Source organism: Leuciscus leuciscus (genome assembly GCF_965113295.1).
Source record: "Leuciscus leuciscus genome assembly, chromosome: 6".
NCBI lineage: Eukaryota > Metazoa > Chordata > Actinopteri > Cypriniformes > Leuciscidae > Leuciscus > Leuciscus leuciscus.
Genome location: NC_138730.1, coordinates 25,296,071 through 25,320,880, shown reverse-complemented (window position 1 = coordinate 25,320,880; position 24,810 = coordinate 25,296,071). Strand labels below are relative to the sequence as shown.

General features: G+C 36.7%; 3 protein-coding genes across 4 annotated transcripts; 2 read left to right on the top strand and 1 right to left on the bottom strand.

The window, feature by feature from the left end:
- The first annotated feature begins 3,385 nt into the window (after window positions 1–3,385).
- On the top strand, window positions 3,386–6,392 carry plvapa (plasmalemma vesicle associated protein a). The gene is made up of 5 exons (XM_082172320.1): window positions 3,386–3,863; window positions 4,221–4,293; window positions 4,496–5,208; window positions 5,373–5,874; window positions 5,996–6,392. The coding sequence occupies exons 1-5, from the start codon at window positions 3,477–3,479 to the stop codon at window positions 6,046–6,048; spliced, it is 1,728 nt and encodes a 575-aa protein (XP_082028446.1). The 5' UTR covers window positions 3,386–3,476; the 3' UTR covers window positions 6,049–6,392.
- Window positions 6,393–14,665: 8,273 nt separating this feature from the next.
- Window positions 14,666–23,184, top strand: ano8a (anoctamin 8a). Of its 2 annotated transcripts, none has more exons than XM_082172380.1 (17): window positions 14,666–15,166; window positions 16,571–16,681; window positions 16,934–17,066; window positions 17,222–17,360; window positions 17,480–17,576; window positions 17,681–17,797; window positions 18,284–18,411; window positions 18,523–18,684; window positions 19,009–19,161; window positions 19,281–19,407; window positions 19,609–19,664; window positions 19,751–19,825; window positions 19,920–20,561; window positions 20,722–20,913; window positions 21,030–21,161; window positions 21,735–21,845; window positions 22,032–23,184. In XM_082172380.1, exons 1-17 carry the CDS (start codon window positions 15,148–15,150, stop codon window positions 22,659–22,661), a joined length of 3,024 nt encoding a protein of 1,007 aa, XP_082028506.1. In that variant the 5' UTR covers window positions 14,666–15,147; the 3' UTR covers window positions 22,662–23,184. The 2 variants fall into 2 exon arrangements, with proteins under 2 accessions (XP_082028506.1, XP_082028507.1); XM_082172381.1 differs by having other exon boundaries at window positions 15,139–15,219.
- Window positions 23,185–23,186: 2 nt separating this feature from the next.
- mrpl34 (mitochondrial ribosomal protein L34) lies at window positions 23,187–24,634 on the bottom strand. Its single transcript, XM_082172386.1, has 2 exons — window positions 24,481–24,634; window positions 23,187–23,850 (listed from the first exon to the last, which is right to left on the bottom strand). The coding sequence occupies exons 1-2, from the start codon at window positions 24,537–24,539 to the stop codon at window positions 23,532–23,534; spliced, it is 378 nt and encodes a 125-aa protein (XP_082028512.1). The 5' UTR covers window positions 24,540–24,634; the 3' UTR covers window positions 23,187–23,531.
- Between the last annotated feature and the right edge of the window lie 176 nt (window positions 24,635–24,810).

Here is a 24,810-nt window from a genome sequence, read left to right as displayed (position 1 = left end):
AACCGACCAAAGTATTTAAAGGGAGAAGGTTTTATATACAATTGTTCTATAGTCTATACAGTGTTTAATGCAATGACATCAGAAGTAACTGTTTAAATTACAGAAAAATTAAGAGTAATCCCTTTACTTTTTCAAGGGAAACGTAATTAATTACTTAGTAATGCATTACACCCAACTCTGCTAGTAACATTAGTTACAATTGCATTTTTATTTGTAATCATTTCAAATGTTTTAAGTTACTTTATAGCCTACTTCAATTAAAATGAGTAAGATTATAAATGTTACAAGTGGAATACAACTACACTGGGGACAAAATGGTAACATCTAAGTTCATTGGTTATTTATTCAAGTCAAAAATATTATTTAATATTGCTGAATCTACCTAAGCCTACATTAACTTATATAAATAAAATGAAATATTATGGATCAGGAAGAAATAGCTCTTTAAAGTAACAATAACCGGTCACCACTTTTTACAGTGTAATGTCTAATGATAGCAACTAACATGTAGTAAATATGTTAAGTAAGATTAGAAATGAGTAGTAGGCCTACCTAATGAATATAGATGGTAGTAAAACTAGAAATTGACAGCAACAATGGGAATACTGGTAAGAAATTGATATATATGCTATAGTTGGAAGAGAAGGAACTATCCCAAATGGAATTCAAAATATGTGTTACTATACTTTTCACTACTAGTATGTCCTGAAGTACTAGTGAAATTGACAAGGAGTCACTACTGGATAGTAGTAATTAAATATAAAAACCTAATGTAAAAAAATGACACTAGTTCTATGAAACACATTTTTAAACACCTTGAGATTCTTTACACTCAAAGTGATTTAAAAAGTACAAATATGTTAATAGCATTTACTAGGTAACCCGGGAGCTTATAGGTAAGGTAAGGCTTGAATTCAATCATAATTTCTGCAGCAAGAGGTCAGAGGGTAGGAAAGGCATCATTTTGTATAATAATAATGTCTTATGCAATTATCAAAAAATGCTGGTGAGCTTTACAAGGTCATAGGTTCAGCCAAAGATTTTCTTTCAGCTCTGTTTCCTGTATAAAAAGGAAAGTACAGTTTCTTTACGTTACATTTTTTATTACTTTCGAACAATGAGAAAGCCATCCAGGCTGTACATCTTGTTGTTGATCCAGGAGACAGCTGTCTTTTGTTTTGAGATTTAGATCTTGGCCACCAGTTCGTATAATTATTCAGGGGTCACACTCAAGAGAAAAACATTTCATTTGCTGCCCTCACTCAACCTCTGCTTCCTTCTCAACTCTTTTTGGGAAATCATATTCTCAGCTAACAGAAACAAAACCCTGCGTGCTCAACGAAACCAGCAGCAAGCTGATTTGGCATCATTCATGTATATCAACTCTTTTTTTTAGGATTTGGTCCTTATTACTTCTTATTTATTTATTTATTTGCAGCATGTAAAATGGTCCCCCCCCCCCCCCCCCCCCCACCCCCACCCCACAAATATTGTTTTTATGTGAGCATGTGTGTGAGAGAGAGAGTGCACACAAGAAAAGGGGAGCACAGCTCTGAGAGTGCTTTCTTGTGTTATGTGCATTGCACAAACTGGGTGTTTATTTGACCTTTGACCCCAGGGTTCAGGAATGTGATTGATCTCTATTAGGATGTGGGGTAGAGTTGCAGCTGTTACTTACTGACTTTACTGATCCCTGAAAGCGTGTTGGAACATCAAGGAAGTTCAATAAAATGTTTATTTTCTTTTGCAATAAAATAATATATTTCTTTTATATTTTAAAATAATTAAAAAAATGTTTTATTTTATTTTAGGGAATATTTAATTTTAGTATTTTATTTTATTTTGCTATTAAATATTTATTTAATTACAATTTAATTATTTTTAATTACATTTTTTATTTAATTTTAGTTTAGTCTGTTAAATGACAAAACGCTAAAGCAGTGTTGTTCAGTGATATTATGGAAATATCCCCCTCTAGTGGTGAGATTCAGATGCTACGTTCAAAGGTCTTAAAGTTGATGTAAATCTATTGTGTTAAAATACTTGTTTTCAAGTTTACTAGCACACTAAGTCATTCTTTCTCTGATTTATCTGAAAAGTTTAAATGTTGACACTGTGGCTAAAAACATAACTCTGTTTTTTGACTATTCAAATGAAGTCTACTATACCCGGAGAGAACTATAATGGGAATCTCAATGGCAGTTTAGTTTAGGTATAGCTAACCATCAAACCATGAATCACCAATAATTCCGGATGCCATTCAAATATTGCATCCCTAAATGACTGTGTAAAAAAAGATCAAACAACCTGAATCACACTTTTAAATTGTGTTTAAATTTATTTCTATTTTCTTTTTTGTTGTTATGTAAAGTCTTATCAGTGTAGTAACATAATACAAGCACAAATGTTTTAAGGTTAATGAGGTAATGTGTGCTTTGGCAAGCTTATGGGATTTGGAAACATTTGAAACAACAGCGTGTGAGGGAATCTTGTTAGATGATGATAATTTTAAGGTCAGGCGTATTTTAGAAACAGATAAACAGGACGATTAATTCTTGATAATGTCAGCAGATGTGTATGCATCTGTGTTTATTGCTGATTTCCTTCATTTGTTCAGTAGTTTACCTAAGAAGTGACAGTGCCTTCTGCGTTTGTCACTCTGAGACACAGCTATGAATTACTCCTTCCTCTTGGAACCGGGGTGGCACATCAACAATTCCTGGCAGGAAAGCCACATGCTTTCATAATATTCTTAATATCTGGCTCTTTAGATACAAGACATCAGAAAAAAATAACTACTATGTTTAGAAACATGGCTCAACAACTAGAATAATATATAAAAGCACAAAGTTATGGTGAGTAACTCCAAATTACATTATGTTAAAACTAAAACCATTGACTGAAATGCTTTGGTCAAAGGTAATGTTTTAGTAAGGCACAATATACAAACCACATCCTCATACGTCAGGAAGAATCTTAGACAGCATGTAGGAATGTGGTGTATCAGAATATGAGTCAATCAGAATTCTTTAGAGCATCTTTTACATAATAATTTGAGAATTATTTCTGGAATAAAAATAATCGCATAATGTCGTAAACATTAACCTGGATCTAAATCCAAATCTCTGAATGACTGTTCAAAACAGCACGTAGTCAAACCGTCACCCATGTGCTTTCTCAAGTGCCAGCATGCTGTCAAACAAAAGGATCTGTTTTGGCAGGACATACATATTAGAACAATGTAGAGTTGAGGTTCGGGCCAGCCCTTCAGCAGTGCGTGATGTTGTTCTAACCTCCGGAATCATGCCATAGGGTGGACCAGGGACGCGTCATGCAATGGGAGGTGGAGGGAGATAATATAAGCTGGCAGCGTTAATATATTTCACTTCTTATTTTGCCTTTGATGTTTTAGGAGAACACTTTTTGCATAGTGAATGAACCTGGGGCTTCATTGATAAGGTCACATTTAAACAGTGATGTACAACGGTGGTTATTCTCAGGCCAACTTTGGCTTGGCTGCCAAGAAGATGCACAAGTCGAAAGGCAAGAGCTGTGGTTACTACATGAAGATTGTCTTCTTCTTCTCCTCACTCATCCAGTCTTTGATCATTGCGAGTCTGGTGCTCTTTCTGGTGTACGGACAACCCGAGCATACGGTGGAGGAAAAAAGACTGCAAGAGTTGGACCAGAGTGTCAGCAAACTCACGATGGAAAACTTCGTTCTCCGTGGGAAGGAAAAGAACCTCACCAAAGTTCTGAACGTCACTCTCACTGCGAAGCTGAGCAATGACAAAGCTCTGTCTGAATTACGCAGACTGGCAAACACCTCATCTATGACAATAAAGAACATCCAAACAGTTATGGTGAGATTTGGGACAAAGTTCAAATGTATTCAACAAATTGATTGGTTGCAGATAGGTTTCATACAAAAGAGAATGCCCTAGTGAGAAGGTAGATGCAAAAAAAAAAAGGTGCATTTAATAATTGCATGATGGGTGGTGTTCTAATAATGTTTTCTTAACGTTTCCAATAGGCTATGAAACAGTAATTTCCGAAATTTCTGTCAACTTTGTTTTAAGAATGTTTTTCCTTGAACATTCTGGAAAACGTTAGCAAAATGTTAATGGTGAACTTTTATACTTGCATGAGTTTTAGAGCAGACAGATATTTAGAGCATCAAAATACATAAGAAATTAAATTTTTTTGCTTTGTTTTTACAGTCTCGATGTGAGATGGATAAAAGAATTGCTACATCTCGCTCATGCCCTCCTACGTTCTGTCCAGATCCAAATGGTGAGATTGTTGTTCAGATTTTTTTAACATTGAATATTTACTTTACTTTTACTTTTAGGTAGATCAGTACAAAAATTCAGAATTTTGTTAATTTAACACACTGCCTGTAACCCCATAAAACTAAATATGAAAATGAGTTTTCAGTCAGTAAATGTAGAAATCTTGGGTTCAATAAACATATAGATCAAATTTGCTTTTCCAGACAACAACAGACGTTTGCAAAGTATGGTCCAGCAGTCAGAGGAAATGCTCAAGCTGATCAAAGCGAACTTTACTCAGACGATGACCATTATGAGAACTGAGTTAGACAACTCCAACAGAGAAAAGGATAGGTATCACTTAGAGACAATTGAACTGAGGCGAGACAAGGCTTTCCTTGAGGAAGAACTCAATTTGTATAAAAAGAAGTGCAAAGAGGATTTTGTCGATTCTTTACGAGGAATCCCCAACATCACCAAAGAATTCCTCAAAAGGATCGATGACCTCTTCTCAAAACACATTTCTTTCCAGCTAACGTGCGATAAACAAAAAAATCAGCTTGAAGACATTAGGGAAAACTGTAGCAGTCTTTCAAGAGAAGTTGAGAACAAGCTCCAGTCATATCTGAACATAGTGGGGGACCGGTTCACAAAAATTAATGGAGAAAATGCCAAATATGAGACAGAGAACAAACGCCTGAAAGAGGACACTGAGTGGTGCAATCAGAATCGCAGTGCCATGATTCGCGAGAATCGCAAGAATCTTGAGCAATTTCAGCTCAAGACTGACCAAGTCAGTGAAAAACTTCTGCTGGAGAACAAAAAACTAAAAGGAGACAACGGCCTGAAAGATAATCTTATTTCTGTGAGAGAAAAAGAAATTAAAATGCTCTCACACACCATTGAGACTCTCAATACCTCACTTGCCAGCTGTAAGGTGAGGTCATGGTCTTTCAACTTTTAAATAAACGAAGTTTTACTCTCTTTTTAAATAAATTATTGTATTTTATTGTAATGTTATGAACAATTATGTTTGCCGTTGTAAATTATTGTGTGTATATTTATAACGAACTTTAATTCTTTAAATTCTCTCCTTTTCAGCCACTAATGCGATCTAACCCATTCATGCCAAATTCCTTCGTTTTACCAAACATGCCAAATGCTGGTGGAACTGGTCTGAGTTCAACAGGACTGAACAAACCAAACGTGCCATGGCCAGGGACAGGCTCCGCCGGGCCAGTATTTACCAATTTCAACGGTGCAGGATCAAATACAAGATGGAGCAGCATAGGAACAGGTGCGACAGGATCATTAGCTCCAGGCGGGACAGGGACCCTTTCAAGTGGACTGGGCAGCACAGGATTAGGTGGGTCAGGTATAAGTAGAACAGGTCTAGCTCAGACAGGGACAAGTAGTTTGGGTGGAGTAGGTCCAGGGTCAACAGCATTCAACAGTCCAGGATCAATTGGAGTAGGGATGGGAAAACCAGTTGTAGGAGGTGCAGGTTTTAACTCAGTCGGGTCTAATGCACCTGGATATGGAGCGACTCTTGGAGGAGCAAGAACAACAGCGGGTGGGAGTGATGGTCAAACAATAAGCCAAGGTAAAAAACAAGCAGAAGTGGTATGATTCTGCACTTTTTAAACTAATAGATTCTCTTTTATTTACTCATAGTGTTTTCGGCTTATTTTCACAATGCATAACCTTTTGTGTTCAATTTACAGCCCAAATAAATCTCCATCTGAAGGAGCTGCTTCGTTATTCAATTCCAAATTGAGGGAATGAACAAAGTCCTGGCAAAATCAAGATAAGCCCGGAGTGTTGATATATAGACTGATTTAACTGTTTGAAAATAGAAAACCTAAATGTACTGACCCTGCAAGTTTGTAATGTGAATACTAATTATGAATATTAATATACATTTTATTTTTGTGGGTTGAAGTTGATCATGTATTTTGTGCATTTATGCTTGTATATATCGTATATAAATATATATCTTGTATATAAAAAATTAGTCTATCACTATAGTTGTCTTTCATAGTAATATTTTTGTTGTTGTTTTCTTGGTGGAATACAAAAAGTAAATGAAAAAAAATAAATCATGTCAACATGTTTTATTCATGTTATTCTTTTTTTTTGTTTTTTTTTTGTTAAATAATTGCTCAAATAATTCAAACAGAAATCATGTCGCACTAGTAAAGACTAATCTGCTTATAAAAAGGTAAATATGGCTTGGATGTAATATTAACATAATGTTGCAGTTAATTGCAATATACTAATAAGTGTATATGCCTTACTAATAATTACAGAATCACATTCTTTCAGCCACCAAACAAGCTGTAAACAAACTAAACAGATGTGTTTACAGAAAAATACAATGACTCCATGCCACAGGTGTATGACACCAACGCAGTAAAAGGAACATGCGTACAAGAAGAACTATCAATGAAATTTTCAATAGGTCCACTTCACATTAAGCTTAAAATAGCTCTGGCTAACCATCAGGCTATTGTCATTGTTTTGCGTCAATGGGAAGCACTATTTAAAACAGAGCCGCTCTCCAACCAAAGCAAATCCTTTTAAGTGTCATACTGAGTCATCACTCAACCAATGTACAGGAAAGCTAAACTCAGTAAAGAGATCGCATTATTGCATTCTGACGATAAATATGTTGTGAAATAATTAAATATGCTGCCAGTGTGTATTGTGAATAAAGAAAGAAATTTATCTAAAATGCAGAGTAGGCACTGGCAACCTGCACCATGTGAACATAATGTAAAACAATTAAAATAATTTCCCATGTCAACAAGCATCCTGTCACCAAGTGACAGGATGCTTGTTGAGGTGCCAAAAAGGTGGATCAGACAAAAGCAAAGAAACAGGGCGCCAATTAATATATAGAGGCGTCACAGAAGGAGCCTGCTATCCAGGTTAAAGGATATCCTTTGTTTGATATTAGTGATTTTCCACTTAAGACAGTAAGATCTCCTGTTCTCAAAGAGTGTAGACAGGTTTTTGGTGGCTCTGACGTCTTGTCAACTTCTTTGAAAGATCTTTGTAAAGACACAGAGACATCTATTGTAGACAATGCGATTATTGTTTGCGGGTGTGGAATGTTAAGTGCCAGTGTCTCTGAACTCGGATGTTAGTTAGCCTTTTTATTTCCAGCATGCCCCATTGTAACAGCACTAAAACTTATTACGTTTTTCTTTGGCGTATTTGGCGAAAATAATCATGGCGTTCCCGCTCCGCATCTCGAGGTAAATATCCCGTCTCCACCCTCCACCAGGAAATGCATTAGAGCTTATTATTATTATATCCTTCCTACTTAGGTCATAGAACTCATCACCTTTTGTCACTAAAAGCTCAGATTCTTTGTTCCCCCAAAGCACTAATTGCATTTCCTATTTGCTTGGCCCTTCTGTGCCCACCATTCTGGTAAAGACATTAAAGGCCAAAACACTTCTGTTGTTGACCTCTACACGTGGTCTCTTGGGGGTCTAGATTATGCAATTTTTCAAAATGATGAAAACAGCAAGTGCTATTTAAAATTTGTTGTTTAAGATGTACTATAAATATTATTTTGCACCACTACACTGACAATGTCAGGTAAAATGCAACAGTCTGGTTTATGAAATGTATATGCTTTACAGCTGTGAGAAAATAAATTCCCTTTAAAATACATTTTAATGTTTTATTCATCTGATAGGTTTTTTATGTGGATCTGCAGAACTTACTCCATATGCTTAATTCTGATATAATAGACATTAAAATTATAGACACATACAAAATGTTAATAGAAAAAGTAAAAAATAATATTTGTGTGTTTGTCTAAGATATCAGTGCAGCCTTAAATTTGGTCAGTCGTTGTGACAGAACATATAAATATATATTGGGGTGAATTTAGGTTGATTTGGACACTTTTTCGCAGTCAACTCAATGGCAAAAAGTGTCCCAATCAACCTGAATTATGTTTCCATATTAGGGGTAACAGCAAAGCATCAAACATACCATGTGATTATTATAATTATAGGCCTACATACTTGTCAAGCTGAACAGCCATCCGTAAACCAATTATAAAATATATACAAATATATATACAAATATCACGATTTTAATAATAAGATGTTTAGTGACCAAAATCATGGTAATAAGATGGACGATTTAAGATCGCCCCTTACTGACAAAAATAGCAAATATGAGATAAAGTGACATTTGTCCTTGATGTTGTTTTAAAGCTGAAGTCCATAGTTTTTCCTCTTTCGAAATCTCAGTTCGAAATCTGCAATTGCAGTTATTCGCGGAACTATCAACTTTACGTGGGTTGTGCCTCGGCACGGCACAGCGCGGATGAATCCAATGTTTTGAGGAGAATGTGCGGCTGTCAGTCACCGCGCCGGTGTGGATACTGTCATTCGGAATCACAGATTCTACTTTTTGGAAGTATGACCAACATAAGAATTTTCACCGGAAAATGTCATCTGAACAGGTAAGTAACATCCACTTTTGTTCTGGCCAACTAAGAAAAAAAAAAAAAAGCATTGCAGTAAATCGCGCTGATTATCTAACGATCACTTATCATATCACATCAAACCATGCAAATTATACTTTGTTCTCAAGTAGTAGTTAGTGTTAATAACATCAGCACTGCGTGACTACATTTAATGCCCTTCCGATATTTATCCTGGTTTTCGCATGTGCCCGGATGCAGTCTCTTTTTTTCTGTAGCCACTCCGAAGTCCGAAGTCTTTTGCATTTTACAACGGGTGAATCTAGTTGTCACTGCTAGTGACTGTCATTTGAACCTTTCTGGATCCGCTATCAAATTGATAAGTTTAATTATATCAAGTGCTGTGAGAAAAGGCTATAATTCTCCACCTCCAACATCCTCACACGCAATATAGCCTACTAGCCGAGACACCTTCTTTATGTGTACAGATGTGACGTAATCACGCAAAGACATGCACGAATTTCCTGCGGAAATCCACCAGTACCACTGGAATTAAAAATATTATTAGAAGCTTACCGTTTTGAATCGAGCTAAGGCAAGCAGATAGTACTTGCTCAAAAAATTATTTTGGATAGTTTTTTACCCAAAAAAGTTACAGACTGCAGCTTTAAATTTCTTTTTCTTTTTTAAAAGTGCACTAAGTAACTTTTTTACCTTAACCGAACAGCTTCGGAGTCATTGGAATAGTTATATGACTTTTTTCGGGTTGAATGATGGTCGTCTCGCACCCCCCAAGCGCCTGTGAGCCGAAAAACCACCCTTGCAACTTTGGGCCGGCGGGCCTCAGCATCAGGAAGTATCGCGTGATATCAGGTATTGCGATGTAACGAATTGCTTTACGGCAAAAAAATCTGCCAAAATTCTGTCATTATTGCGCTCCCTCACGCTGTTCAAACCCGAATGAAGAAGACTTTTTAATGAATGTCCCATCTGCTTTGATGTCGTTGATCTACTAGCCTCTGGTATCTGAGAGTCGCGGACGAGTTTTTCGACAGTGTTGTCAAATATCTGTTCCGAAGCTGTAGGGGGGAGCTCTAGAGAGAAACCTGCGAGCAAAAAGCGAGAATACAGCGAAGAAATTCCATAGACAGTAAAAGAAATGGACACAGCGACCCCATTGGATTCAAAGGAGAAAAGTTAAGTAAATTAGAAGCACTCACTTCCTGATGGCTGACCGTACTGCGCAGACTCAAACTGAGCTTGAAGACGTAGATGTGACGTGAGCAACCCCTCTGTCTTCTAGTAGCTGTGCCAAGAGAAATCTGAATCATTCCCTTCCGAAACTTGCAAAGATGGAGAGTGTGAGTAGGAGGTGTCCATGAGCTAGGAGCAGGAGAAACTTTTGCTAAGTATTCTGATTAATTATTTTGTCATTTTGCCTCCACGTCCCCCCGATTGCTCGCGAGCTTCTCTTCCTGTCCATACGGTAATTTCTCTACTGTGCGACAGAGAGTTGCGTGGTTATGACGCAATCATTAGCCTATTTTTACAAAAACTGCTTCTACGGGGCCTTCTACAAGGTAATGGAGCCTTTTATAAATTTTTGTGTTTCTTTAGAAATAAATAATGGACAAATGGAGTCTTTAAATACCTCAGATGTAAAGTTATTCGCTGTCAAAGTGACGCCAAAATGAATGGGAGTCAACGGAATGCTATCAGCAGGTGATGGTCTGCTAATCAATGGCGGCGCCCAGGAAAGCTTCAGTTTTTTCTGAAACATTGGCCCCCTGAGAAATTCCCGAAACTGCATAGCCCTGCTTTAAATTATGCAATAAATTATGCAATTATGCTAAGTCCCTCCCCTCCGCTTCCGGCTCATAGGACCTTATTTCGGAAAAAATATGTATGGTAGGCAATGGCGAGAGACAACTTATCTTTTTATTCCGTCTGAACTGTTCCCTGAATTACACATATGATGTTTGTCAATTTAAAAGATAATTATGAAAGTCAAGAAAGTCGCAGTTTGTCATAAAACAGAAGAGTAACATTTAGTTTTATGTGAAAATCGCTCAATGACCTACATCTCTCGTCTCGCACTATGTACGTCACCAACATGGCTGTCACCTTAGCGCGTTTCATCTCTTTCTTGACGAGGAAAAAAGTATTACAAGGGGTGAAAATCACTACAAGTCGGGTCATGTTTACATGTAGTAAAGTTATTATTCATTGAGAGAAAAGGTATGACCCCAGCAAACACAGAACGCTGGCACAACGTACCCGACCTTCTAACAACGTTTTATCAACATGTCCAAAAGGTTGCTATAAATACGTTGTGTGCTGAATGTTTTTGCAGCGTTGTCACAATGTTGATATTAAACCACCGTTCAGGGCCATTGCTTAAAGGTATAGCGGAGGATCTTTCCAAATTTTAGATAAGACCCGCCCTCTCCACTTTTTGAAAAGTTTGATTGATTCACCAGAATGATTGACAATTAGGAGGACCAATAGTTTAGACTACCCACCAGGAAGTAAAACATCCTCCGCTATACCTTTAAGGTTGTGCCAATGGTGTTTTGACAACCACTGGACTACATATGTACTCATCACTGCCCTGAAGCGCGAAAATCAGCCTTTTAAACTTCAACTGAGTTGGGCTCATTGTGTTGTCTCGTTCTTCATCGAGCAAGGATACTGAGTATTGCGTTTTATTTACCTCAGCTAAAAAAGATACGTAATTATTCAAACACAACCTACAACTTCATTTTCTAATGCGACTAATGTAGCCTCGCTTGCACTGTTTAGTTTTTCATTTCATTTGTCTGCTATTTAGTCTCATTCGTTTCTTTGTTCCTCTGGATTTGTGGACCGGTTTTGTTCATTAAATGTTCTGATCTTTGCTTTTTATTTTTTATTTATTATACTTGAAAGAAATTTGTATATTCATTTATTTCGTTTTTTAATTTTTTCACAAATGTATGACTTTTGGAAGTGCAATTTGATTACCATATGCAGTTAGTTTTAATAAAGTTGAATTAACGTAACCTTCTGTAATTTTTACTGTTCAAAGTGTACACTTGCAGGTGTTGATTATAATTAGGCTAATTTACTGATAGCCCCGGCCATTAAATAATAATAAGGATAAAAAATTTTTTTTTTTTAAACTACATAATTATCTAACATTTGACTAATTAAAAATTAACCTCAAAACATAAAATGCTAAATGGGGGATATCTATAGGCCTATCTAGCATAAAAACAAAAAAATAGTCAGAACGTCGTCTCTCAGTTGCTGAATGTCGCGCAACAACGTTGCTACAGCCCTGTCGCGTCTTACAATTCTACGTTGTTACGATGTTGCGAGCACGTAGACAGCGACGTTGCCAGAGAAGAAATGCAACGTGCCTGTCGGTACACGATCCGTTCCACCTGCACGATCCGTTTCACGCATGCGTAGTAGACGCAGTAGAAAACGCACATGCGCAAATGATAATTCTGTTTTGCGACGATTTACGACACTGCACGATCTGTTCCACGTAGTTCTTTCTTCATGTAAGTGCAGATTGTCTAGGCAGAAATGCATATTATGTTCCTTATTGTCTTCTGTAAACAACATTGAAGGGATCATTTTCCTCATTTAGATTATATAGACCCATACCATACTAATACAAAATTACTCAACTTAAAAGTTAACTAATATTAGCAGCTTTTAATAATAAAAAAACGACACAAACCGTCTTTGACAATACTACTGACCTCAGACCAAAACACGGCAAGTTAAGCCTAATACCATACAGCAGTGAATCGCAAAGGAGAGTAGCCTATGGAGGAAACTGATCATGTATGTTAATGTAACAACTCACAACTCCTTTATTATTTTTGGATTGGCAACCACGTAAACACATCGTAATGCATAGCGTAAGCTACATTTAAAAGCATCAAAATAGACCCGCTGTGAAATGTTAAACACAATACAACGTTACACAAATATGCCGCAAGTTGTGCCATCGCATGCGTGGTTCCGATAGTGTAGGAAAACCGTGACGTTTTCTACTACGTAATTACGCGCATGCGTGTACGGATCGTGCAGGTGGAACGGATCGTGTACCGACAGTGCCACAGACGTTGCTACCTACAACGTAAATGTGTTTGCTGGGACGTCACATGTGCGCCTTTTGGTCTTGTAGTCTTTGTATTTACGTATTTTCACAGTCTTATACCTCAACAGTTTTACATCATACTGCGACTTTCTTGACTTTAAAATGTATCTTTTAAATTGACAAACTTCATATGTGTAATTAAGGGCACAATTCAAACGAGATCAAAATATTTGTTGTCTCTCGCCATTGACTATACAATATTTTTCCTAAATAAGGTCCCATGGTGGTCCACCGGAAGGGGAGGGACTTAGGCTCTCTATACACTTTAATAAAGGGGAGTTATGATGGTAACTGGGATGGTAACACAACGTAAATGTTTCTTCTTTTTTATTAAAATGTGAATATTTTCTAGTAGTAGGCTACTAGGGAATTCGGTAACACATGAGGTAAACAAGGCATCCTCGTGAAAAAAAAAAAAAGTAAAATAAAAAGTATAAAATACTTTATAGTATGGCAAGCCGTTTTAGCTTAAATTGTACCCAGCGTTACTCGTCGTAATTGCATTTTTACTAGTAAGAATTCAATTAGAGAGCTCTACAATTCAATTCTTACTAGTAGCAATTACAATTAGAGAGCTCTCCAATTCAATTATTACTAGTAAGAATTACAATTATAGAGCTCTCTAATTCAATTATTACTAGTAAGAATTACAATTACAGAGCTCTCTAATTCAATTCTTACTAGTAACAATTACAATTAGAGAGCTCTACAAATGAATTTTTACTAGTCGTATGTCTCCATTGACTTCCATTCATTTTTAATTACGGAGCTCTACAATTGAATTGTTACTAGTAAGAATTACAATTAGAGAGCTCTACAATTGAATTGTTACTAGTAAGAATTACAATTAGAGAGCTCTACAATTGAATTGTTACTAGTAAGAATTACAATTAGAGAGCTCTCTAATTCAATTATTACTAGTAACAATTACAATTAGAGAGCTCTCTAATTCAGTTGTTACTAGTAAGAATGCAATTACAGAGCTCTCTAATTGAATTTTTACTAGTAAAAATATGAATTAAAGATATGTATAATTGCAGAGCTCTGTAATTGAATTAAAGAGCTCTAAAATTACATTCTTACTAGTAACAACTGAATTAGAGAGCTCTCTAACTGGAATTGTTACTAGTAATAATTGGATTAGAGAGCTCTCTATTTAAATTGTTACTAGTAAGAATTGAATTAAAGAGCTCTGCAATTGCATTCTTACTAGTAACAATTCAATTGTAGAGCTCTCTAATTGTAATTCTTACTAGTAACAATTCCATTGTACAGCTCCGTAATTAAAAATGAATGGAAGTCAATGGAGACATATGACTTGTAAAAATTCATTTGTAGAGCTCTCTAATTGGAATTGTTACTAGTAAGAACTGAATTAGAGAGCTCTGTAATTGTAATTCTTACTAGTAATAATTGAATTAGAGAGCTCTGTAATTGTAATTCTTACTAGTAGTAATTGAATTGGAGAGCTCTCTAATTGTAATTGCTACTAGTAAGAATTGAATTGTAGAGCTCTCTAATTGAATTCTTACTAGTAAAAATGCAATTACGACGAGTAACGCTGGGTACAATTTAAGCTAAAACGGCTTGCCATATTATAGGACTTACTGGATTTGTATTGATGTGTTGGGAAGAAATTCCTATAATAACACATGCCAGCTTTTTATTGTTAGTCATTAAACAAGTTCATATGGGACATTACTAGTGATTGTCTGAAATATAGCTCAATCATAAAACCCTCAGCAAGACTCGGCCTGTATGTTCAGTATATGTTAAGATCGCAATGAATTCATGAGAAGTCTTTTGTCATATACCTGTACTGAATTCCCACCTCTTTGTACGCCGAACGCTTTGCGCAGTCAATGTGATTGGTTCGTTTCAGAACATCTATGAATTATGCACCTCACGTTGCGTAATTTTCCAGTCAAGAGGAGACAGATGGCGCATACAACTTACTGACAAGTTACTGGAAAACAAACACAGCGAGATAGAGCTACGCGGCCAAATAAATGGTAGCCGAAACAGCTCTTGTCAAACGATGAGGAAATCCGCTGAGTGTTGACAGCGTCATGGGTGATCAATGTCAACATGTGATTGGCGATTTATGTTGCGGTCAATGGACTTTCTGCACCTGTTTGCATCAGAAAAAAGGCTCTCGCCGCTGGGGAAGCCTCGCTGGTTCCGGCCGAGCAGTTTCAGCACCAGCGCCTACGACGGCATCAGCACAGCTGACGTATTCATAGAGCAGAGCAAAGCGAAGATCTCACGCGATGTCCTCGGCGGTATTAGGTGAGTGACACTCACATACCAGACGCTTGCATGTTGTTATCCAGCTGTCCTAGGTTAGTTCAAATCTAAAATATTCTTGTTTCAGTATCGCTGTGTTTTCTTTCTTGTGTATGACAAGATTGATAGCTATTGGGGCAGGATACAAAACTAAAGGTTGATATCTGAAGGTCTGATATTTGCCCAGTAGACATCATTTGTCTGTTCGTTATCTACTGTTGATATTGTTTGTAAGTGTGTTAAATGGTAGACGCTTCACCTGTATGTGGTTGGCACATACACACCTAGTAATACACATAAATATTTCCTACATATTTATGAAATTATTTGTTACTGTGCTCATTCAAGTTGTTACCATTGTCATCTTAACATTTGACCCCATATATTTGAGGCAAAACCATTCTCTTGATATGTCCATTGATTCCTGCATGTTATGCTTGACAACATCATTATGTTTGAATGCAGTCACTTGAATCTATAATTGTGCTTTAAAAGCTACTCGAGCTATAGCAAGTGAAATGCATATTTATAATGTCACACTGTTAAATGCTACATCGAGCTACATCGTTTTGTCTAGTTCTTTTCTGTCCTCCTTATCTAGCTCTTGCGATTCGGTAATATCACAGAATGGCACCATAGTGTGTTTTTTATTTATTTATTCTTAAAAAAATTCAGGCATGAAATGTAATTTTAGCCCTTATAGACTGCCAAAGTGAATAATGTTAAAACTTCAGCTGTCATTTTCTTCACACTTCATGTAACTGTCACAAAAAAAAAGAGCACAGTTTGTGGCACAGTGGTAAAAAAATTGATGACATCTTTCACACAAGGACTCTGTTTCCTCTAAAGAACTGCTTAAACTTAGAACAAGGGCTTCCACATGAGGAAAGCTGCATTTAACGTATTGGCTCCGGTAAATAAAAGAACAACTTGATTCAATTTTGCACATTAGCAATAATCCTCTTATTCGATTGAAAGGAACAGTTTCCATACAAAAGCATACTGCCAGAAACCTCTCATTTAACCATATTTCTGGGCATACTGAGCTTTAAAGCTTTAAGGATTTATAAGTGTAAGTGAGGTTTGGTAGACAACGACTCTGTAGAATTGTCAGTTTGGTTTGACCTCAATAGGTTGATAGCTCAAATGTAAAGCTGAAGTGGTTTGTGACCGCGTGTGCAGAGTGCAGACGTTTCAGGTGTCATATTTTGTCTACTAACTATATAAAAAAAAGATGGGTTCATCTTTTTGGGTCAAAACACAATACTGGATTTGGCTTGTTGGTAACATTGAACTAACCAAATGAACAAGCCAAAACCAGTTATGTGTTTTGACCTATATATATATATATATATATATATATATATATATATACCACAACAATAAATTATTTCCTCTTGCAAACAGAGAAATTGCTCAGAGGTCGTCTCTTTCATGCCAGGCAGTACCTCATGGGGCATAAATCTTCCATCTCAATGGCACCCACTGAAAACTGTGACATTCTTATGACATTCCCAGGTGCTGAGTTTATATCTTTCAGTTTTGCACAAATGTAGTTTTTTGAATAAGTTAGATGTGTTTTCTTTGCTTTACATCTTAAATAGTATGTAATATTTGCTACCTTATAATATGAATGTAAATGTGCATTTTGTATAACATCTATTTTACATTATATAAAAAAATAAAGAGTGATAATAAAATGTGAATTTAACGTAATTATTTTTATTAGATCTACTGATAAACATATTCAGCTTGTTATCTTTCCCACAGACACCACAGATGACCATACGCTGTTATGGTTACTGAACCAAATCCGGTTGGGAATTCCACAAATCAGAATCCAGATCCGACAGCATAAATACACGCACACCTATGCATTCTTCATTGCCTCAACCTTTGAGAAGTAAGACACTGTAGACAACCTACTTGACTCTAGAAGTATCTCACCGCAGTTATTGTATTGTATTTTTCCATATTAAAAGTCTGAAACGTTTGACGGATGGTCACTCGGTCCTAAATAAATACAGCAGCAGAATCATCTTTGATTTTTGTCTGAAGCTTGTTGCGTGGAGCTGAACAGATGGGGATGCAAAAGGAAGTGAAGCCACGCTATGGAGGCGGCACTCGCAGGTTTTCGTGTGAGGAGGATGACATCTATGAAAACATTGAGAGTGAGCTGTGTTTCTTCACATCACAGGTCTGTTTTAATCTATCATTTCCTGCCTTACGCAATTTCCTCATGTGAAATCATGAATGTCTGATGTCATAAAGGTTTTACCAACACACTCATGAGACACACTCTGTTATTTTTTTTAGGAGCGTCAGAGTATTATCAAATATTGGTTGGATAATCTGCGGGCCAAACAGGGCGATGCTCTTCATAATATTCACTTCCTGGCGGGTCAACCAATAAGTAGATATTTTAGAAATTCTTTACTTCTAAAATGTTTTGTTTTTAGTTTAAGAATTCATGTTTTTTGTCACAAATCTGAACACAATTTTGTGTGTCCTTGGCAGTACCAGAGCTTATAGCCAGGGGCGTGATTCTTCAAATGTTTCCCCTTCATGAGCAGAGAATCCTGAACCAGTTGATGACATCCTGGGTTCAGGCAGTCTGTGAGAGGCAACCTCTAGGTGAGAACTCCTATATTTTCACCAACATGCACAAGAGGCGACTAACTTTTAGTTGTTCTGAGATGGCTGGTGCTTTTCAGAGTTTGTGTAATGAGATTCCTCCAGGCCACGGCTCTTCCTTTAGCAAACAAACTCATGTGTATCTACCTACTTTCTACAGTGCTGACTGATTTGCTCTTAAGCAAATATGAAGCGCTACAGTATGAACTACCAGTCACTACATGTCTTGTTATGTGTAATTAGAGCTCTAAAAAGGAGCCCACAAGTGATTCGTTGTGAAGACATGATGTTAGTCTAGGCATATTTGACTGTATTGCAGTTCAGACGTTTTGTATTTTACCCCAGTCCCAATCTAACAATCTGTCTCAATCGGACTTCACCATGTTTTGGGGAAAAATGTATTTTCCCTATAAACTTTCATTCTAATTGCATATTGTAAAATGGCTTATTCAAATTCTGATCGTTTGGTTGTCCTATTCTTGACAGATGATGTGTGTGATTATTTTGGTGTGAAGATTGGCATGTACTTTGCGTGGTTGGGCTTTTACACCAACTCTATGCTGTATCCAGCAGTGATTGGCTTTCTGCTCTGGATCTTTGCTGAGTCTGATCAGGCAGGTTATTTTCCTTGATATAAGAGTCCTACACTTTTAGAATGGAAGTATGAGTTTTTCATTTGGTAATGAGGCCTGGTTTTTATAACCAACCCTTTATTTCATATGTAGACAAGTCAGGATATCTGCTGTGTGGTATTCGCCCTTTTCAATGTGGTGTGGGCAACACTGTTCCTGGAGAGATGGAAGCGAAGGGAAGCAGAACTGGCATACAGGTGGGGAACGCTGGACACCCCCACAGAGTCACTAGAGGAACCCCGTCCACAGTTTCGGGTATGTTGACACAATTTTTACATGACCTTATATTTGACTCAAAATAAATGATAACAGCAGGTGAAAGTTATTGATGGTCATCTCTGCCCAAAGATGAATTTTATTCAAGTATGCTAATTTGGTGCTAAATAATTCTTTTTTTTATTATTATGAGTGTTGAAAACAGTTTACTATTGCTTAATATTTTTGTGGAAACAGTGATAGAATGTGTTTCAGGATTGTAAGTTTAGAATTTGATCATTATATATTGGTTTCCCACCAGTGTTTAAATCAACCCCTGGACTGAACTGTAATTTTTGACTCCTTTTGCAACATGAATATCAGGGAATTAAACGTTGCAGTCCAGTGACTGGCTGTGAGGAGTTTTTCTACCCACCCTGGAAGAGGAGAATGTTCCGCTGGTTTGTCAGCTTTCCCATCTGCGTCCTCTGTCTCTGCTTCGTCTGCTTGGCCATGTTTATGTGCCTGGAACTTCAAGTAAGGACTCTAAACTTTGCTACAAATCTTACTACAACAGGTTATTTAAAAGTTTCAAATATATTAGTTATGCAATTGTCCCAAGATATTTAGGATTAATGATTTCATGTCTTTTACAGGAATTTGTCATGGAAACTAAAGAGTTGCCAAGCATATGTAGATTTATTCCAAAAATTCTACTGGCTATAACTGTTACTGTATGTGATGAAGTGTACAAGAAAATAGCTCTCTGGCTCAATGATATGGGTAAGTCTTATATCAGCTTACAACATAATAGCATTTACAAAAAAAATAAAATAAATCATTTTACAATATGTGTGCATCTGAATCATAAATTGGGTCATTAAATTAGCAGCAAATTTGCATTCTTGGTTATTTCACTGCTTGCTTGTTCATTATTGGTTTTTCTTTAGTGACGCCTGTTTATTAATCTTTCCATTTTAACAGAAAATTACAGACTTCAAAGCACTTATGACAATAATCTCATCCTCAAAACTGTTTTAGTAAGTTTAACTCTTTATTTCATATATTTTAATAAATGTGTGAAGTGTGTCTGTAATGGTTAAATATTGTGTTCTGCATTTTAAAGTTTCAGTTCATAAATTCTTACCTCAGTCTTTTCTACATTGGATTTTATCTCAAAGACATGGAGCGGTTAAAAGAGGTAACATAGACGACAGATGATATTAAAGCAACAATGTGTCATAAATAATTCATTCTGCACCCCATACAAAAAAATGGCTCTCTTTAATTTACAGATGCTGGCTACGTTATTGATCTTCCGCCAAATTCTACAAAATATCAAAGAAGTGTTACAGCCATATCTATATGAGCACCATAAATTAGGTGCTCTGAGGACGTTATGGGACTTAATTCAAACCATGCTCCTGAACTATAGCCATTTGATAGTGCAAAGAATACGACTGACTTGCCAAGCCAGTCTGGACATGAAAAAAAGTGCCACACCTCCTGAGCAATCAGAGAAGAGAGAGAGGAGGAGTTTAATCGGCAGCTACAGAGTTCCCAAAACAGAGGAAGGGGATGATGATGCTGGTCTGAAGCAAAGGAAGGTCAGCTTCACCGAGAAGGTGGAATACAAAGACAAGGTTGTAGAAGCGCCAACACAGTCCAGCTTACAGGATGATGGCAGTCCTACCCTTGTGGAGGAAGGAATGGATCCATCCCTAGTATTTGATATACGTGATGATGACGATGATGATGATGACAGAGAAATGGATGATTCTGTGAGGAAACCCCTAGGACCCCAGAGAAGAAAGACAAAATCTGCTCCGGACAACAACAGTATGGAAAAGAAAATGTCCTGGATGGACCCTCCAGAGGAGACTGAATCTACTGTTTTGGCCCAACCGGAAATTGAAAGTTGCATGCTAATTTATGAGGTCTGTGCCCGTCCACCTTGATCATCAGTCAGCTGATGCCATTGTTAATAATACAAGTTTATAAATACTATTTTTGACACGTATGTGCTACTTTCTGAACCCAATCATGGCATTTTTACAAATTATATAAAAAACAAGACTATTTTCTTTTGACTTGCAGGATACTCTCCAAGATTACCAGGAGATGTTCATACAGTTTGGCTATGTCGTGCTTTTCTCTTCTGCATTTCCTCTGGCAGCCATGTGTGCCCTCATAAACAACATTGTAGAGATCAGAAGTGATGCCTTAAAACTTTGCACAGGCCTCCAGAGACCCTTTGGGCAAAGGGTTGAAAACATTGGACAATGGCAGGTCAGGAGATCTATTCAGATGAATAGCTTAATAAATATTTCATAGCAGATTGTATTTCTTATTGGTTGAACTTGTTTGTGTTCTCTCACTTTTGTTTGTTATTAAAATTTAAACAGACCGCAATGGAGGCAATGGGTCTGATTGCTATAATTGTGAACTGTTACCTTATTGGTCAGTGTGGACAACTGCAACGACTCTTCCCCTGGATGAGCCCTGAGGCGGCCATCGTCTCTGTTGTAGTATTAGAGGTAAAGGACAAGTAATATATTTAAATAGTAAAAAACTGATTGCAAAAAAATAATAATCTTTTTTTAGAATTATTTTGAAAGAATTTTCTAACCAAAGCTGCATTTATCTGATAAAAAATACAGTCAAAACAGTAATGTGAAATATTATTACAATTTAAAATAACTAACTAACTTCTTTTTAAATATATTTTGAATTGTAATTAATTTCTGCGATGGCAAATCTGAATTTTCAGCATCATTACTTCAGTCTTCAGTGTCACATTATCCTTCAGAAATAATTCTAATATACTGATTTGGTGCTCAGAAAGCATGTCTTATTATCAATGCTGAAAACAGTTGAGCACCTAAATATTTGTCTGAAAACTGTGATACACACACTGTACATAATATATAGATATAGATCTATATCATTTTTTTCCAGGAAAGTTCAAAAGAACAGCATTTATTTGAAATAGAAATCTTTGACAGAATTGTAAATGTCTTTACTGCCAGTTCTGATAAATGTTAGAATATGAGAGTTAAGAGTATTAAATGTTATAAATGGAATGTAACTCTTTCTTTTTTGGTTTTCAGCACTTTGCCATTCTGCTCAAATATGTAATTCATGTTGCAATTCCTGATATTCCAAATTGGGTGGCAGATGAGATGGCCAAACTTGAATACCAGCGGAGAGAAGCTCTCAAGGTAGCACAGCACATGATGAGCATAAACAATAACCAAATATTTTTAATGTATAGATATACATTTTTTAGCTGCTACTTATAAGTCATTAATTATTATAATGTTATGGCAAATAAATAAAATTTCTCGGTTTGGTGAGTTGAAAGGGCTTGGTGATTGTCTTTTTACAATGTGTTGTTTGTGCATCAGAAACATGAACGCCTCGCTCAGCAACACAAACAGCAGCAACGGAGGAAGTCTGAAGAAGAAGAGGAACATCAAAAACTGGCAGAGGAATTGGCACGACAAGACAGTGAGCAAGACAAGTCTGATCTCAGAGGGGGTGAGGACCATCACCATGAGAAAAGCCCAGGGGCCAAGTTCAGCTCTGGAGGAGATAAACTCAAGAGACCCAGCTCCCTTTTAGGCAACAATAACGTAATGAAACTCAAACAGATAATCCCACTCCAGGGTAAATTCACCTCTACCACTTCTCCCACAAGTGGTGAGGCCAAACTTCCAGGTTTTCTGAAGTTCCTCAAGTCTCAAGAGATAAAAAAGGAAGGCGCTGCAGCAGTTGCGCCAGCAGCTACACATGGGAGCCACGAGAAATCACAGTCTCCCAGCAAGTCCTTCAACCCAGGAAAACGATTCAACTTTGGAAAAGAAAATCCATGTTCTGGTGCTGGTTCTGAACAGCAAGCGAAACCAGAAGATGCCTCAAGGGCCACTAATGCACAACACACAAATGACCAAAATCCCTCATCAGAAGAGCTTTCATCTGAGGTTGAAAAGAGTGAGAGCTCAGACTTTGGTAATAATCTTTCAAAAAAACAGTGAATGAAATGGTTATACAACTCAGTTAATATATAGCACTGATTGTGATGCTTAACATTTGCTTAAATATCATAAAGCAACCATGTAGTGATTGGAACTGCATGTCAAAGATAATTTTAATACAATATATTAATCTGAGTTCTCCATATTGTTTACTCACTGAAAGCGGCATGCTAAAATACCTGCATGATCCAATCTGTTTAGGCATGGGCGAGCAAGAAAGGACGTTTGAATGAGCACTGTAATCATAAAAATTGTAAAAAGATTTTCTATTTTTCTACGCATTATTTTTTTGGTATGAAACAGTAAATATGACAATCTAAAAATATTGTATTATCCTTGCTTATTTTGATCTTATGTGAACCCCTAATGCAATAAAATGGAATTACTGTGAAAAGAAATTGAAACAGTATATCAGACAGAATATACACCATTACTTCAGAGCCCTGTTTTTTTAAACGTTTGTACTATCATCGTAATACAAAGTAAATGCACATCAAATGCTTAAATAAAATATGATACCATACATCATGACAAATGTAGTTTTTATTTCAATATGATTATTGTGATTTTAAACTTGTCCAAACTTGAATACTTCAATGTGAGCTGATGTCATTTGTGAAACAAACAGTAATTGATCTGATCTGACTAACACTGCATACAGCGGATCCTTTAACATGAAAAGAAATACTAAACTGGAAGAGCGAAGAAGGATGAGATCCATTAAATAAAAAATACAAAAATGATGCTACTGTGCATTAATTTATTTATTTTGACAACTATTTTATAGAACCCCAAATGCTCCACTGCACAGTCGACATTCAACTGAGATTCACTACAAAGGTGTATCAAAGCAACTGTCCGGTCAGAGTCTCAATGTGTGAGGGATTTTCGTCCTTTGAGCATTCGGCGCAGGATTACTTCGATTCCACCTGGAGCGCTAATTCTTTTGATCCAGCCATGGGTCCTCTTTCGTTTGATGTTCTTTGGTTGATATTCTGTCCCACGCTTGACTGTGCGGACTTGTTGATGGTGCCAGAGTGGTTGCTGGAAAACACTGGCTCCTTCTGCTTTGATGTCCAGGTTTCCTTGCAGGAACGTTTTCTGCTCGCCCCCAGCCCTTGACAGAACCAAGGAACCGATAGAGCGTAGTTGACTGCAGCTGAATATGGTAGGGTGACTGCCATTACTCCTGTAATATAATTAGAACATAATGTCAAGTCAAGTATATTTGTATAGCGCTTTTCACAATACAGATTGTACCAAAGCAGCTTCACAGTATTAAATTAAAATAATACAACAAAGTTTGTTTCAAGAGGAATTTATTGATTGATAAAATTAAATTAAATATCCCCAATGTAATGTAAAACATTTACAGATGCATGCATGCACTGTAGAGGAGCCCTGAAGACTGTAACCCAGTGTGCCTCAAAACTGAATGGCAGAGTTACAATGTACAGATGACTTTGTTCATTGGTCTGACTTGAATGACTAATGAAAAATGAAAGGTGATATTAATATTAAACATATTGTCGCTCTTAAAAAGAAAGAGATCAGCATTTATTGCACTGCATTTCATACTGCATATATGCACGATAAAAAAAATATCATTGCACTCTTTTAATGTTTTTCACTATGTTTTAGTGCAATTTATATTTAATCTAGTTTTGCAATATATCCTAATTAGATTAATAACATTTGGCGCATGTGTGACAAAGTGAGGTTATCACCACAGCTGGTGGTTAAACTCACAATTAGCGGAACGTTCAGCAAACTAATTTACCACAACTTGTTTTTTAAAGAAATGAGTGGTGCCACATACCAACGCAAACTGTGTGCCCCCGAAAAGCGCAAAATAGCTGTTCGTAACGTCGTGTTCATTTCGGCTACAGTTTCCTTCCATCAATATCATACCAAAGTCATCACGTGCTTTGCATCTCTTCCTCTGCTGGAAGACTGGAAGGAGTATTCAAAACTCACTACTGCCCCTTGAAGTCAAACTCGGAATAACATATGCGCAGTTGCACACTAGTAATATTTACTTAATTTTATTATAAAAAACAGTAGCTTTTGGAAGGGAAACCATGCATAAATTATTTCCATAGATAGTACAGCTCAGTGTGCTGAACCATGAGTGAACCAAATAGACAGA

What these genes read in the sequence shown, in the direction of transcription:
- plvapa (XM_082172320.1), top strand. Translation starts at nt 3,477, where the DNA reads ATGTACAACGGTGGTTATTCTCAGGCCAACTTTGGCTTGGCTGCCAAG. An exon ending in GTTCTGTCCAGATCCAAATG is followed by an intron (nt 4,294 to 4,495) that starts GTGAGATTGTTG and finishes TTGCTTTTCCAG; the next exon opens with ACAACAACAGACGTTTGCAA. An exon ending in CCTCACTTGCCAGCTGTAAG is followed by an intron (nt 5,209 to 5,372) that starts GTGAGGTCATGG and finishes TCTCCTTTTCAG; the next exon opens with CCACTAATGCGATCTAACCC.
- ano8a (XM_082172380.1), top strand. An exon ending in ATTGCCTCAACCTTTGAGAA is followed by an intron (nt 17,067 to 17,221) that starts GTAAGACACTGT and finishes TTTTGTCTGAAG; the next exon opens with CTTGTTGCGTGGAGCTGAAC. An exon ending in TTATGTGCCTGGAACTTCAA is followed by an intron (nt 19,162 to 19,280) that starts GTAAGGACTCTA and finishes TGTCTTTTACAG; the next exon opens with GAATTTGTCATGGAAACTAA.
- mrpl34 (XM_082172386.1), bottom strand. Translation starts at nt 24,539, where the DNA reads ATGAACACGACGTTACGAACAGCTATTTTGCGCTTTTCGGGGGCACAC. An exon ending in GGGGCACACAGTTTGCGTTG is followed by an intron (nt 23,851 to 24,480) that starts GTATGTGGCACC and finishes ATTATATTACAG; the next exon opens with GAGTAATGGCAGTCACCCTA.